We start from the raw sequence: 13,270 nt of genomic DNA, 5'->3' as shown, positions 1-13,270 counted from the left end.
GCACACGCAGTGTGTGCACAACCTGGTGTGACACGGTGACACGCCGGTCGCCCGCACACCCTGCACACACACACACACACACACCGGTCCTCGCCGTTCAACACACACACACACACACACACACACACACACGCTGGAACACGCCGTGTGCTCACACTGGCGCAAGCACAGCTCCGAGCATCGCACCGGTGCACACGAACGAGCTGCTGGGATTCCCCTTAGCGGAAGGATCCCATCGGGAGCAGCACCAGCATAGGGAAGGTTTCGGGATGCCGGGTGGAGCAGAGTGGATGGTGTCCAGTGGTCGGAGCATGGGGAATACAAAGCTGGACATGCAGAGTTGCCTGCAGAGCCGTTTTGCAGCTGGTGCTTCTCCCCCTGCACCTGTCCCCAGGGAGGGCTGTCAGCCTGCAGGGACTGACTGTCAGGGCAGTGCCCGGCTGTGAGGAGACAGCCCGTGGTTAATAATGAGCATTTCCCAGCCCCACCAGCAGCAAAAGCCGCACAGCCTTTGTTACACCCTTTCCACTGGTGTCCAGCTTTGAGACATCACGCCAGAGTTGGTCACATACAGTGAGAATCCTGGGACAGATGGTTTCAGGACAAGCCCCACCATCTCTGTGCTGGGTCAACCTTCCTTGGCCATCAGGTGTGGGAGCAACTGGGCCCGTCACTTCCCAGGACGTGGGTGGCTTGGGGAACAGGGACCCCAGGGAGAGGCAACCATGACCTCTTTCCAAAAGTGTTTTTCAGGGAAAGCTTCATCTCTGCTGGGAAGCTCAGGACAGACAGAGGGATGGCAGGGACAGGGGTCTGCCCCCTGTACCATCCCTGCCACCTCCAGTGGCTCCTGTTGTGTCCCGAGGTACCTCAGAGGACTCACTCCAAAGCCCTGCTACCATCCACCACAGACTGAACTACATGATCTTGTCTCTCCTGCCATCGGCCCGTGAGCCTGTCTCTTGGGACGCACCTGCCTGGTTGTCACAAGCCCCGCTCTCTCACAGCAGTAAGGCTGGCTGTGATTTCCAGCCCATGGCACGTGCCCAGGACACAGTTCCACTGCAGCAGCAGAACAGGACACATGTAGGGCATGGTGGGAGTGAGCTGACAGCCAAGCAAGGAGCCCTGTGCTGGGTCCTGGCCTGAGGGATGGGGCAGTGGAGGAGATGCAGCCCTTGCAGTGGCAGAGGACGGCGGCAGTGAGCGCAGCCGCCTGCTTTTGTCCCACTCTCCTTTGTCCCAGGCACGTGGCACCAAGCACAGGGAGCCACAGCCATCTGAAGAGCTGGGATGGAGACGGATGAGCTGGAAGGGTGGCAGAGCCCCATTTTCCAATTGCAGTGGCAATGCGCCACATTGTGTGACTGTACCACTGCCCTGCTCCCCAGCGCAGGCGGGTGAACAGCCAGTTGCAGCCTGTGGCAGCTCCTGCTTCCTTATCACACTGGGCAGGTGGCTGTGGGCTGATGGTGGTTGGAACCGCTGAGCTGTGGGACAGTGCAGGGTCCCCAGTGTCACACAGCCCTGCTACAGCCACTCAGTGGGGCCACCTCCTGCCACCTCCCCAGGGATAAACACCCCATGCTTCCCAGCGAGACAGCCAGCTGCTCGTGTCCACATGATCCCGTCTGGCCTGCCAGTCACAGGTTAGGCTGCCTTGAGCAGATCTCCCTGGCAGGTGGTTCCCCAGGCACCAGCAAATCCCACATCCAAGGGAAGTCTCTGTGTTGCCTGAAGTTTTCTATGGAGAAGCGGGACAGAGCTCCGGTGCCACTGGCATTTCGGGTGCTCCTGGCAGACGCAGATGGCTGGCCAGAGCCAGTGCCTGGAGCCGGGCTGGGAGGGGAAGCATCTGTTTTGCAGCACCGCGGGGTTCCCTAAATAGGTCACTGCGTTTTTATAGTCTCTTGGATCTAGAAAAACCAGTTGTTCCGGACAACCTGTGGACCCGCCAGCATCGTCGCAGCAGTGGCTCCCTGGGCGCTCCCCGCTGTGCCCCCAGGTCCTCACGGGGTGGGGGGGAGAAGGACACCTGCCCCACCAGCGGTGTGAGCAGGGGGAGGGGTTGAGGAGCTCACAGCAGCCCGAGCTGTGCCGGAGGTCTTGTTCTATGCTGGGGGTGACCCGTCCCTGGCTGTGCCCAGTGTGGAGTCTGCAGGGTGGGCTTTCCCCCCACCCTGCCTCTGGTTTGGGGTGTCTGCCAGCTCCAAGCTTTGAGCTGGGGTGTTTTTTAGCCAGAGCCAGTGTTTTTCCTTCTCGAGGAGAGGCAGGTGCCTGTGTGGGGGGCAGAGGGGTGTGCAGTGCCGCACACCCACCGTGCACCCGCATGCGCCAGCGGTGTCCCAGCCTGCTCGGGCTGAGCTCTCCCTCTAGTGGCACCAGGCTCCTGGCAAAGCCTCTATACACACGGGGTGGCAGGAGCCATGGCCAGGGCATGTCTGAGGGGCTAGAGTGAGCTGAAGGGCAAACTCCAACCTGACCCCCTCCTTCAGCCCAGATGCCCATGGCAGGTGCACAGGGAGTACACTGGGGGGGCTTCACAGGAGCATCCCACCACCAGCCCCCTGTTTAAGGACAGGTGGCCCTGCTCTTCCCATTCTCTGACCCCACATTTGCTGGGACGTGGCAGTGTAATCAGCCAGTGCACCCCAAGAGCCAGCGTCAGGCCTTGGGGGTGCAGCCCCACAGTTCTGCGTCATAGTGATCCCCGTCAGGGCGAAACCGTCCCCATACCCATCCTCATCCCACAGCAGCCAGCGAGGGGAAGGGCCCCCGCAAGTCCCAGCTTTCCCCTCGGCATGGCGGTGCCCTGCCCGCAGGAGGGGTCCCGCAGGACCCTGCTGAGCCCCCCGAGGCCTGTCTGGTCGGGTGCCACCCCGCCGCGCGTCCCTGCAGGGTCCCCCGGGCCGGGCGCCAGGCCCATGCCGCAGGCAGCGCTGACAGGGCGCTTTGTTTTGTGCGGCCGCGGCTGCCCAGCGGGGAGACAAAAGGGGCAGTCAGACGCGGGCATTGTGCCGGCAGCCATGCGCTGAGGCAGCAGCCCGCGCCGCCACGCTCGCCTCGTGACCCCCGACGGCCCGGGCTGTGCCCGCCATGGCGCCCCGGGGCCCACGGGGCCTGCCCCACAGGAGCCCCACACGGGAAGGGGTTGTGGGGCTGGTGGCTGCGGTCACCACAGGGATGAGGCCTCCCCAGACCTGTGGCTGGTGCCCCGGTGCAGGCCCATGGCGGTGGCAGTGCCGTGTGGAGCGCTGGGGCTCTGCGTGGCAGTGGGGACATGTCTGCCAGGCCCACAGCAGCTCTCACCTCCAGCCCCCCTTGCCCGCCATGGGAGGAGGGTGTTTGCACTGGCACGGTGAACGGAACCCACCTTGGCTGGAGGAGCAAGGTGACTGTGCCTGGCAGACTCCCAGCTGAGCCCACTACCCGCAGGGTCTCACGGGGAGGTGTCCCCGCTGTCCCCACGGTGCCAACTGGCGCCAGGGCCAGGCCAGCCCCCAGGCTCGCCCCGTGACGGCGCGGTGCATTGGCCCTGGAAAATGCCAGCGCGGTCAAATCGTTGAGTCATTTGTGACCAAGATTATCTGTGCAAACAGCCGCCCTGATTATTTTTTTTTTTTTATTATCAAATTTTTTTTCTTTTTTCCTAAGAATGTGGCTCAGACCATGGGGATGAGCAGCTGAAATCTCTGGGGATCAGCAGGACAATGCCAGAGCAAGCATTGTGCTGACGGCTCTGCAAACGCTGGCACCGGTTCCCGGCCAGCAGCACCCTATAAAAGCTGAGCCGCTGAAGTAGGCAAACATTACATGGGCGAAGCAGCAGTAACCGCCTGAGCTAGGTGAGTCCTGGGACCGATGCGCACCTCTCCCACCTCGCCCCTGCTCACCCCTCTGCTGCCAGCCGGCCGGGCAGACACCCTTTCTCCTGCCTGGTGGCAAAAGACACCCAGAGGGACCATCGCCATTTCCCGTGGCATAAGACAGGCTCACACGTCCCCGCTGGCAGCCAGGGGGGCTGAGAGCTCCTCTACCGCAGGGCGCCCCACTCCTGGCACCCACTGGCACGGCACACTGGTTGGCATCTCCCACCATTAGCCTTGGCCGTCCATGGGAGCCCACCGCGCCTTCCAGAGGAGGCAAGGCCGGGGCACCGGGCAGGGAGAGGGGAGCAGGCTGGTCTGCTGGACACCCTCAGGCACAGGGCAGCCTGTGTGCCCCCCACCACAGCTCCTGGCTCTGGCTCAGGGGTGTTTTTCCTAGAAATGGTCTGGCCGCGGGGAAGGAGGAAGGGGAATCGGGCACCGTGCCCTGGTGGGTGTGCAGGCTTCGAGCCGTGGCCGGGAGGAGGGAAGGGGCACCGCAGCGGTGAGAAGAGAGCAGTCTGCTTTGGATGTGCCACACAGCCCCCCGCTGTGTCCCCTGCCCCATCCTGTGGCCAGCAAGAGGGTTTCATTGCGACTGGCGTGGCTCACCCGCAGCAGTGGGGCGGCTGTCTTTGAACAGGCGCTGCGGGTGGCGGGCACAGAGCCGTCCCCCAGCCTCAGGAGCAGGCAGCAGGGATGCACAGGGACGTGCTGCAGTAAAAACGGCTTTTTCTTCCTTCTGCAGACACCGATCCAGCAGCAAAGATGGCTCAGACAAACCCTCTGCCTGTCCCCATGGGCCCGTGGAAGGTACGTCCTCACACCTCCTGTATCTCACCTTTCCCTGAGTGTAGGTGGGGGACAGGGAGAAAGACAAAGCGTGTCCTCCGGGGCCAGGAAAGCTGCACAGCGGGCAGTGAGGCAGGGACAAGCTCAGGAAACAGTCGTTCCTGTCTTCTACCCATGAGAATGTGCCTCCTGCCTGTTCAAATGCCTCCCAGGTGTTTTTCATAGGGGTCTTCACAGCATCCTGGCCCAGCCATGCCCTGCTCTTACCAGCTGTCCCGTGCCAGGCAGTCACAGAGTCCCTGAAAACCACAGGCTGTTGTTCACCCTCCCCTGTCCATGCAAGACAGGGTGAGCAGGGGCCATGGGCACTGTGGAGCAAGGTGGGGAGCAGCCCCAAAGGGTCTGGCAGTAGCTCCAGGGCCACAGGTCTAGGAGGCAGCTGAGAGGGAGAGGAGAAACACGTGCATGAGAGAGGCACATCCCGTCGAAGCCCGGAGCTGTCGCGGGAGATTCCATCAACCACAGCCCCCTGGGGAAGTCCCGCTCGCCCTTTCCCCCGTTAATCCTCTTTGCCCTAGAGCGTTCGGAGCAGAGGCCGGGAGAACCGCCAGCCACAGCCCTGCCACCCGCCCGTCCCAGAACGGCTCCGCTCCTCTCTCCAGACGGCACCGCTGCCCCGGGAACTGATCTCCGCAGGGGTGAGCAGGAGAGTGGAGCGGGGGCCAGCCTGCGGCTCCCCCAGCACCAAGGCAGGGCGTCGCGGGGCCAGCAGTGCAGGGACGTGGAGGCGTGAGCGGGGCTGTGTCCCAGCCCAGAGGGGTGCCCGGTGCAGCCTCTGCTGGCTCTCTCCCTGACGGAGCATGACCCTCCATCTCCAAGAGGCGCTGAATCGCCTGGGGCCGCTGCTGGGCAGTTTCCAACTCGGCAGCTCACTCTCCATTCCAGATCACCGTGTACGACCAAGAAAACTTCCAGGGCAAGAGGATGGAGTTCACTTCGGCCTGTCCAAACATTATGGAATGTGGCTTCGACAACATCCGCTCCCTGAAGGTGGAATGTGGCGCGTGAGTACCCAGCTGCCAGAGGCAGGGATGCTTTCCCAGGCAGGCTGGCTGGGTGAGGGGTGCCCAAGCGTGGAGCAGGACCGGCTGTCCTTGCTCTGGTTGGCTGGAGCCAAGGACCACAGCCAGGGGAAACCAGGCATAGGGGTATCCCACCCTGCCAGCGTAGAGCAGCCAGCCCTGGGCAGCACTGACACAGAGAGAGGGCCAGGGAACAGTGAGAATGCCCTTGGCATCATCCAAAACTGCCTGCCATGGTGCTGGAGCGGCCAGGTTTGGAGCAGGGTTGCTGCCCAAGGATGCAGTGAGGGTCAGTGTTCAGCGAGTGTCTCTTGAGCTCGGCCTGCTCCCCATCCTGCCTGTGTAACCCCGTGAAACACCAGCCCTAGAGAGCCACTTCTCTTGCCCTAGGGACCAGCCCTGCTCCACCCCAGGCTTTCCCTGCACCGCACAGCTACCCAGGGCCAGGGCAGAACTTTCCCACAGCCTCCCCGGTCCTGAGAGGGTTAGGAAGTGGAGTCAGGCTACTCCCTGCACACGGGAATCTTCCCTGGCACACACGAGGCATCTCCCGAGCAGCTCAGAAAGAGCGTGTGTTGGGATCAGTCCCCATGGCGAGCATCCCGCCGGGGCCGGGCAGCAGACGAGATAGATTTGTGCTGCTATATTTAGGATGTGTAATGCTAATGGGATTACAGCGGCGAGCGTGCTCACGCTGTAATCAGCTCGCTGCTCCAGTTGACGTGTTCCTAATCAGGCTGTTCACCTTGCACAGGGTGGGCTGACTGCAGGACACAGGTTTGGGGCTCAGTTTGGGTCAGTGAAAAGAAGCTCTTACCCCCCCCCAGCTCAGTGTGCCCCTTGGCACCCTGCACACCCCATCAGCAGGGCCTCCATGGACTGCACAGCCTGTGGCACCCACCTTCCAGCCCCCAGCCCTGGCCTCCCTGCAGCTGTCTCGTCCCCAGTCTCCTTAAGGGGATGTTCCCAGATGTCCCCACCCTGGGGACAGGCAGGTGGGCAGCATCAGGGCTTGCAAAATGTGTCCTACAGGGTGGAGGCATCCCACTCACCTCTCCTTGTTTTCAGTGGAGAGGGGGACTCAGAGAGGGGAAAGGCCACAGCTCCCTGCCCTGCCCAGAGCCAGATGGGCGCTGCCTGCTTTGGGCATCAGGAATTCAGGTCTTTCCAGCCATGTCAGGTTGTAATTGGGAAACAAGTAAGAAATTAGGCCTTTGGGAGAGAAGGGCAGTCAGGGCATTCTGAAGCAATGCTGGTCTGCATAGATAACAGAGCAGTTGGAGGAAGAGCCACCTGTGCGGATGGGCCCCTGGAGGGGGGACCCCATCTCTCCTGCCGCAGCCGCGCGGGGGCCTCCCCAGCACCAGATGTGGTCACACACTCCCCAGGTTCTCTCCCCACATCCAGCACCGCTTCCTCTCCTCCCAACCTGTGGGCAGAGGCCAGCCCCCAACCTCCCCCTGGCACCGACATCCCGCCCCGGTGCCAGCTCCAAGCAGGAGGCCCCGAGTTGCCGCAGGAAGCCCTGGCAGCCCTCGCTCTGTTTTTGCAGCTGGGTCGGTTATGAACACACCGGCTTCTGCGGGCAGCAGTTCATCCTGGAGAGGGGAGAGTACCCGCGCTGGGACGCCTGGAGCGGCAGCAACGCCTACCACATCGAGCGCCTGATGTCCTTCCGCCCCGTCTGCTCCGCCGTGAGTGTCCCGCCTCCAGCTCTTATCCCGCTAAAACGTCCCAGGCCACAGCAGTGAGATTACGAAGGGCAAATACAGCTATGCCAGGGGCAGGCTCAGCTCTTCTCTCCCCGCTCCCAGTAGGATTTTGCTCTTTCTGTCCTGTTTTTTAAAGCTTTGAAGGGAACTTCTGGGCCAGCTGTTCATGAGCAGAGCTGGGGGACAGCCAGCCTGAGACAGTAGTTGTGGCACAGCTGTCTCCGGCACCTCGCACCCCCCAAAAAAATAAAAGCCCAGCGAGGGTCCGAACATCTCCCTCTCCAGGAAACCCTCCCAGCAATGCCACAGGGAGGGACAGGACCACCCATACCGGGGAGGGAGCACTGCCTCCCCCTCACCCCCTGCTCTCCCCTCCTAGAATCACAAGGAATCCAAGATCACCATTTTCGAGAAAGACAACTTCATTGGCCGCCAGTGGGAGATCAGTGACGACTACCCCTCGCTGCAGGCCATGGGCTGGGCCAACAACGAAGTGGGCTCCATGAAGATCCAGTGCGGCGCGTAAGTGACGGGCAAAGGACGGGGAGCAGCAGGGACAATCTGCTGCCATTGCTGTGCTGCCACACCAGGGGGAGGGGACACACCCTGCAACCCCCCTGCTTACCTCTTGTCCTTTTCTTCCAGCTGGGTGTGCTACCAGTATCCTGGGTACCGTGGCTACCAGTACGTCCTGGAGGCTGACCACCACGGTGGAGATTACAAGCACTGGAGAGAGTGGGGTTCACACGCCCAGACCTCCCAGATCCAATCCATCAGGCGTGTCCAGCAGTAGCTCCCCACCTTCCATCTCTGCAAGGTTTCAAAAGCTCACCGGCTCCCTCTTGGTGCTAATACTCCCCTCCCGAAATAACCACCCCCTCTCGTACTGCCACTGCTTATGGAACAACACTCCCAGACGGTACCGACTGCCACAATTGCCAATAAATGTGACTGAAAGAAAAAGATAAACCAGCTTGGTGTGTGTTTGCTCTTGGGTGTTTGGGGCTGAGGTTGCACATCCCCACGTGAGCAGGGACCAGACTCTTCCCTGCCCGTTTTAAGCAGGGCTGAAGCCCAGTGGGACTCACACCGAGTGAGGTTCATTGCCCCACTGTCTCACACACGCAAACCCTTGCTTGCTGCAGCTCTGCAGCCACTTGGCTTCCTTCCCTCTCCTACCCGACAGGGTAAATGACATCTGGACCCCCACCCCATGGAGCCATGCTGGCACCTGGCACGCATGTACTCACAGCTCGTGGGCTCTGCAGCTGGCACTGCCAGGCCTCAGGGACCAAAACCCAAGCAGCATCCCTGGGGACAAGGGCTGCTCCCCGAAAACGCAAAAAAGAAAGTCACGCTGACACCCACAAACTTTAAAATTTTTATTCAACAATTTACATCACTTATTGTCTGTCTTAACGTATTCGATCTACACAAATTTCTTTTTTTTTTTCCTGATAAAATAATAAAATTTGGATAAATTTTGAAGACCTGTTGGTGCAGAATAAACAAAATTTCAGGTAAGTTTTTTTTTCCTTTTTTTTTTTTTTTTAAACATTTAGTGTGAAGTATGACATCATTGGTAAAGATACATCATGCCATTACAGCTCATGGACATTACCTATCCTTACAGTCCGTGACATCACCCACACCAGCGCAAGGGGCTGCGCCAGACACAGCTACAGCAGGTTTTACACTAACTCCTCTAGCCACCCTCTCACCACCAGGAAAACGCCTACGCTTTTCCAGCTGGGCACACAGAGTGCATTAACCTAATGAGAAATCACCGGGGAGGGGAGAAGGAAACAAAGACTACCTTTACCGATCCGTGTGGTCGCACACTACAACATCGACACCAAAGAGGGGCTGCCCCTCTCTGCAAGGTCAGAGGTAATTCAGCTTCTGAGCAGGTAGAGCACAACCCCTCGCAGCGATTTTAATACAAACCAGGAACAAAATGAGAACTTATCGGCGGGGAAGGGGGGGGGGCAGGAGAGGAGACGCCCCGGCGGCTCCGCCTGCAGGGATCTCTCCGGCCCCAGCTCGCAGTCGAAGCGCGCGGTTGTTTCGCACCGCCCTTAACACTGAAATATTCAGGGAAGGGGGAGAGAGGGGCATCCATCCCCCCAGTAAACAAGTCGAGGACCTTCAGAGGCTGGGAAGCCGCTGAAGGTGTGTAAGTACACGTGTGATGGTAGATAGAAAAGCAGCCCTGTTCTGTATGAAAAAAAGCTGTCAAGTTAGTACAAATTTCTGCCACGGCGAAGGGAACAGGAGGAGAAAGATGTCAGGGCCCTTCTCCCGTCACCAAATCCTGACTCTCCCGCACACAGGCTCTGGGCTAAGCAACATGTTTCCAAAGGTGGTACCTGCAACCCAACGCATGAAAACAAAACCAAAATAAAGCTCTCACCCCCAAGGCCGAAGGGAACCCACCCTTTGCTCCAGCCCTGCAGTGAGATAGTGAGGAAGGCTGTCCCTCCTGCCTCACAGTGGGAATACACAGCAGTAGGGTTCCTCTTGGTTTATTTTGTCATTAGAAGCCTCAAGTTTGCCCACGCCCCCAGCCTGCAGCGCAGTGGACTGGTCTCCACTCCCTCCCCAAAGCTGCTTTGCGTGGGGCTGAGCCCCTCTCCCCGTCCCCATGGGGACACCGGCGGGTACCACACCACGCTCTCACCAGAAACAAAAAGGGCACTGGTTCATCCAACAGTACAAAGTGTATCTGAAACACAAGCCAGCACACCCCACTCCCTCCAATTCAATTACTAAAGTAGGCTCTTTAAAATAAAAAAATAATATATATATTTATATAGCTATACAGAGATACAGAGAAAGCAAAGGAGAGAGAGAGAGAGGCTACTAAAAAAATCAAGAAGCGCCAGTTTTCTGCTACAGCTGTCAGCAAAGAACTGTCACCTTACATCATACCCTCCAAGATGGTGAAGAGAATGCAGGCAATGACAGCACAGGAATGCAAAAGAGGGCAGATAAGTCACTTCTGGTAATGAGACACAAATTAAAACTTTCAAAACATGTGCATAGCTTTATTCATCTGCTTCAAACTAACCTTTTCACGGAGCTTCAGCGAAACCCGAGTGTGCAAAATGCATTTCTAAAAAATAATGCAAGCAAGCTTTCACATTTACTGTGGCAGGAGTACAGAAAGACTCGGACAGAATCACACGCTGGGGCGGGAGATGGAGAACCCAGAATTGCACAGCTTGGAGTTGTGAGTCACCGACTGCAAACACAAGCATTTCAATTTCGCGAACTTTAGGCAAGCTGTGTTTACTTCTCCTTTACAAAAAAACTCAAAAACCCCACAGAAACAAGAGCCACAACCTGGCAGGGAATAAATGCCCTGGATAATGATGGATCCTGGTGCTGCAGAGAACCTGAACTCCAGGAAAGCTGGTTCCAGACCTTGGCTTGTTTTGGCTCTGCTGGCAAACCATGGCAATGCCGATATCTGTCCACAGGAGAAGAGTGAAGCAGCCTCTCTTTCTCTCCCTCCCACTCCCCTCCAAAGTCACAGGTGCCACCCTACAGGACATTATCCCAAAACTTCAAGACAGCCACAAACACAGGCTGGAGTCCAGGTCTCGTTTCGATCCAAAGGGTCACCGGGACACTAAGAAACCTGTCGATGGGGCGCGGCCGTCGCGCTGCCGGTGGGAGCCCGGCCCTCCCAGCCACGTCCCCCCAGCTCACACACCACCAAATCTCTTCAGAAAGACTAAGCACACATGCAAGGCACATTGAGTCAGATGTACACACACACGTGGGTGTGTAAAAGAGCAAACGCTGGCCAGAAAAATTAAAAATTGATGCTGAACAAACTACTTAAAACAGGCAGAGAGCTCTGGCCTATGTATTTATAGACTATTTTCCAGGCAGTTGTAATCCCCAAGTGTTTTTCCTACACGACTTTAGACCTTTCTTACTCTTCCCTCACTTTACTGAGAGGTCCTTTTATTTTCCTAAAGGATCTTCTATAAATAGTCAAGTAAATTCCCTTTTTTTCCCCTCCAGTAAACTCCTCCCTCAGGGTACACATCCCCTGCCGCGGTCCAGGAGTGACCCACGCAAAGAAGAGGTTCTGGACCTGCCTGTGCCCCACAGCAGTGCCTTGATGCAGCGAGACCTCCCCCCACTACTCCCTAAACCTTTCACTGACAGGTTTTGGATGGGTGGATGGCTTCACTTTGCTTTTTTTCTTGGAAAACATCCAATCCCAAGTGCTCTCCAGCAGCCGAGGGCAGCTGGAGAAGGAGTCAGGGGTGCGGAGGCCACGCAATCCTTAATACTGCTGGTTAACTTCACATTGAGATAAAGCATTCAAAAGATCTTTTCGTAGAGATGAGCAATTTCCTTCTAAAGATAAATTCAAACAGAAAACAAATATATTAAAACTGGAGGCGAGACAAGAGCTGACTGAGAGTTTTCTACCTCACAAGTTACTCAGGCACCTTTCCCACACCACCAGCCACGGAGGAAGGAGAAGCTGAAAACCTCAAGGATTTGCACTACCCTTCCAATAGCAGCTTGAGAAAAGGAAGGGGGGGGGGAAATAAAACAATAAAAAATAAAAATGCACAGTGTTCTCTCAAGTTTAAAAGAGTTCTCCTTTGCTTGCGTTTGCATAGAAATTCCCGTAGGTCAGCACCAAGATCAGGTACACCCCTGTCCTACATCCCGGCTCCCCCAGCTCCCACGCTGCCCGCAGTTAGTGGCTGTGTTACAGGAGGGTTCAACTATCCGCAGAGGAACTACATGGTCATGTTAAAATAAGAAACAAAAAAACAAACCAAAAAAACCAACCAAAAACGAAAAACAAAAGTGCATCACACATTCTTGATTTTCAGGGTTATACTTATAGCAGCAGCAGCATTAATCCAAGACAATGAACAGTTGTAGGTTCGCTCTTAAAATGCAGCAACACTCAATGAAATGTCTTCGGGGAAGGGCATAAGAGGGTCCTTCTCAAAAGGATAAAAATGAAAACTAGACTATTCAATGTGGACAAAAAGGAGATACAACAAAAATTAAAGACACAATCTTATTTACATTAAAAAAAAACCCCAAACATTCTTGTTAAAATATCTTTACAACACCTAAGCAAAAAAATATGTATTTTAAGAATAAAGCAGAAACTCCTAAAGCAGTATCCATTTTTGGAACCCTTATTTAGCACCTGAGGAAAGACCGTGTGGAAAGCAGACAGGTTGGGGGTTTTTTGTTGGGTTTTTTTTTGTTGTTTTTTTAAGAAAACGGTAAGTTGTGTTTTTGCTAAACGTTCAGAAGTTCGCAGTACACAAGTTTCATACCACAGAAAGAAATCAGCAAATTTTTTTGTCGTTGCTTTGTTTTTAAAGATACTCTACTCATTAATAAGGCTGTATAAAAGGGACACTGCTATCTTACAAAATGGCTTTAGAGCTCTGGACACGTTATATGAAGCTTTCTGATTAACAGTCAAGACAAATCCAGCTCAGCATCCCCCAGTGAGGGCACAGGCAGGACTCTTGCTCCTGTCCTGGGACAGGGAGCAGGCTCGTGCCCTGGACATGACACCACAGGGTTGTTGTAGCTCCCCAGACATCCACGGCTCTGCAATGCCGTGTTTGAGGATCTCTCAGACAGGATAGAAGCAGTCAGCCTGATCCTTGGGTGTAACATGTACTGGGCAAACCTCTAAAGCTCTGCAATCCCTGGGAGGCAGCACATCCACAGTGCACACCAAGATCTCCTTCCCACCAGCCCAGGTTCCTGCTTCCCAACTGCTTGCGCTAGGGCTTTTCCACATGGAAAAATG

The 13,270-nt window shown here is 56.6% G+C and overlaps 1 protein-coding gene across 1 annotated transcript; it reads left to right on the top strand.

Moving 5' to 3' along the window:
- Window positions 1-3,106: 3,106 nt before the first annotated feature.
- CRYBA1 (crystallin beta A1) lies at window positions 3,107-8,398 on the top strand. Its single transcript, XM_027891585.1, is given in 8 exon segments — window positions 3,107-3,391; window positions 3,655-3,831; window positions 3,833-3,845; window positions 4,615-4,679; window positions 5,604-5,722; window positions 7,293-7,434; window positions 7,832-7,974; window positions 8,098-8,398. Coding segments are annotated over 7 exon segments (648 nt in total). The 5' UTR covers window positions 3,107-3,391; window positions 3,655-3,813; the 3' UTR covers window positions 8,246-8,398.
- The last annotated feature ends 4,872 nt before the right edge of the window (window positions 8,399-13,270 follow it).

This window comes from Empidonax traillii, unplaced genomic scaffold (assembly GCF_003031625.1).
Source record: "Empidonax traillii isolate 1590-97213 ecotype Southwest subspecies unplaced genomic scaffold, ASM303162v1 scaffold322:size1131127, whole genome shotgun sequence".
Lineage (NCBI taxonomy): Eukaryota > Metazoa > Chordata > Aves > Passeriformes > Tyrannidae > Empidonax > Empidonax traillii.
Note: the sequence above shows the minus strand (reverse complement) of the source record. Positions and strands in the feature narration are given on the sequence as shown.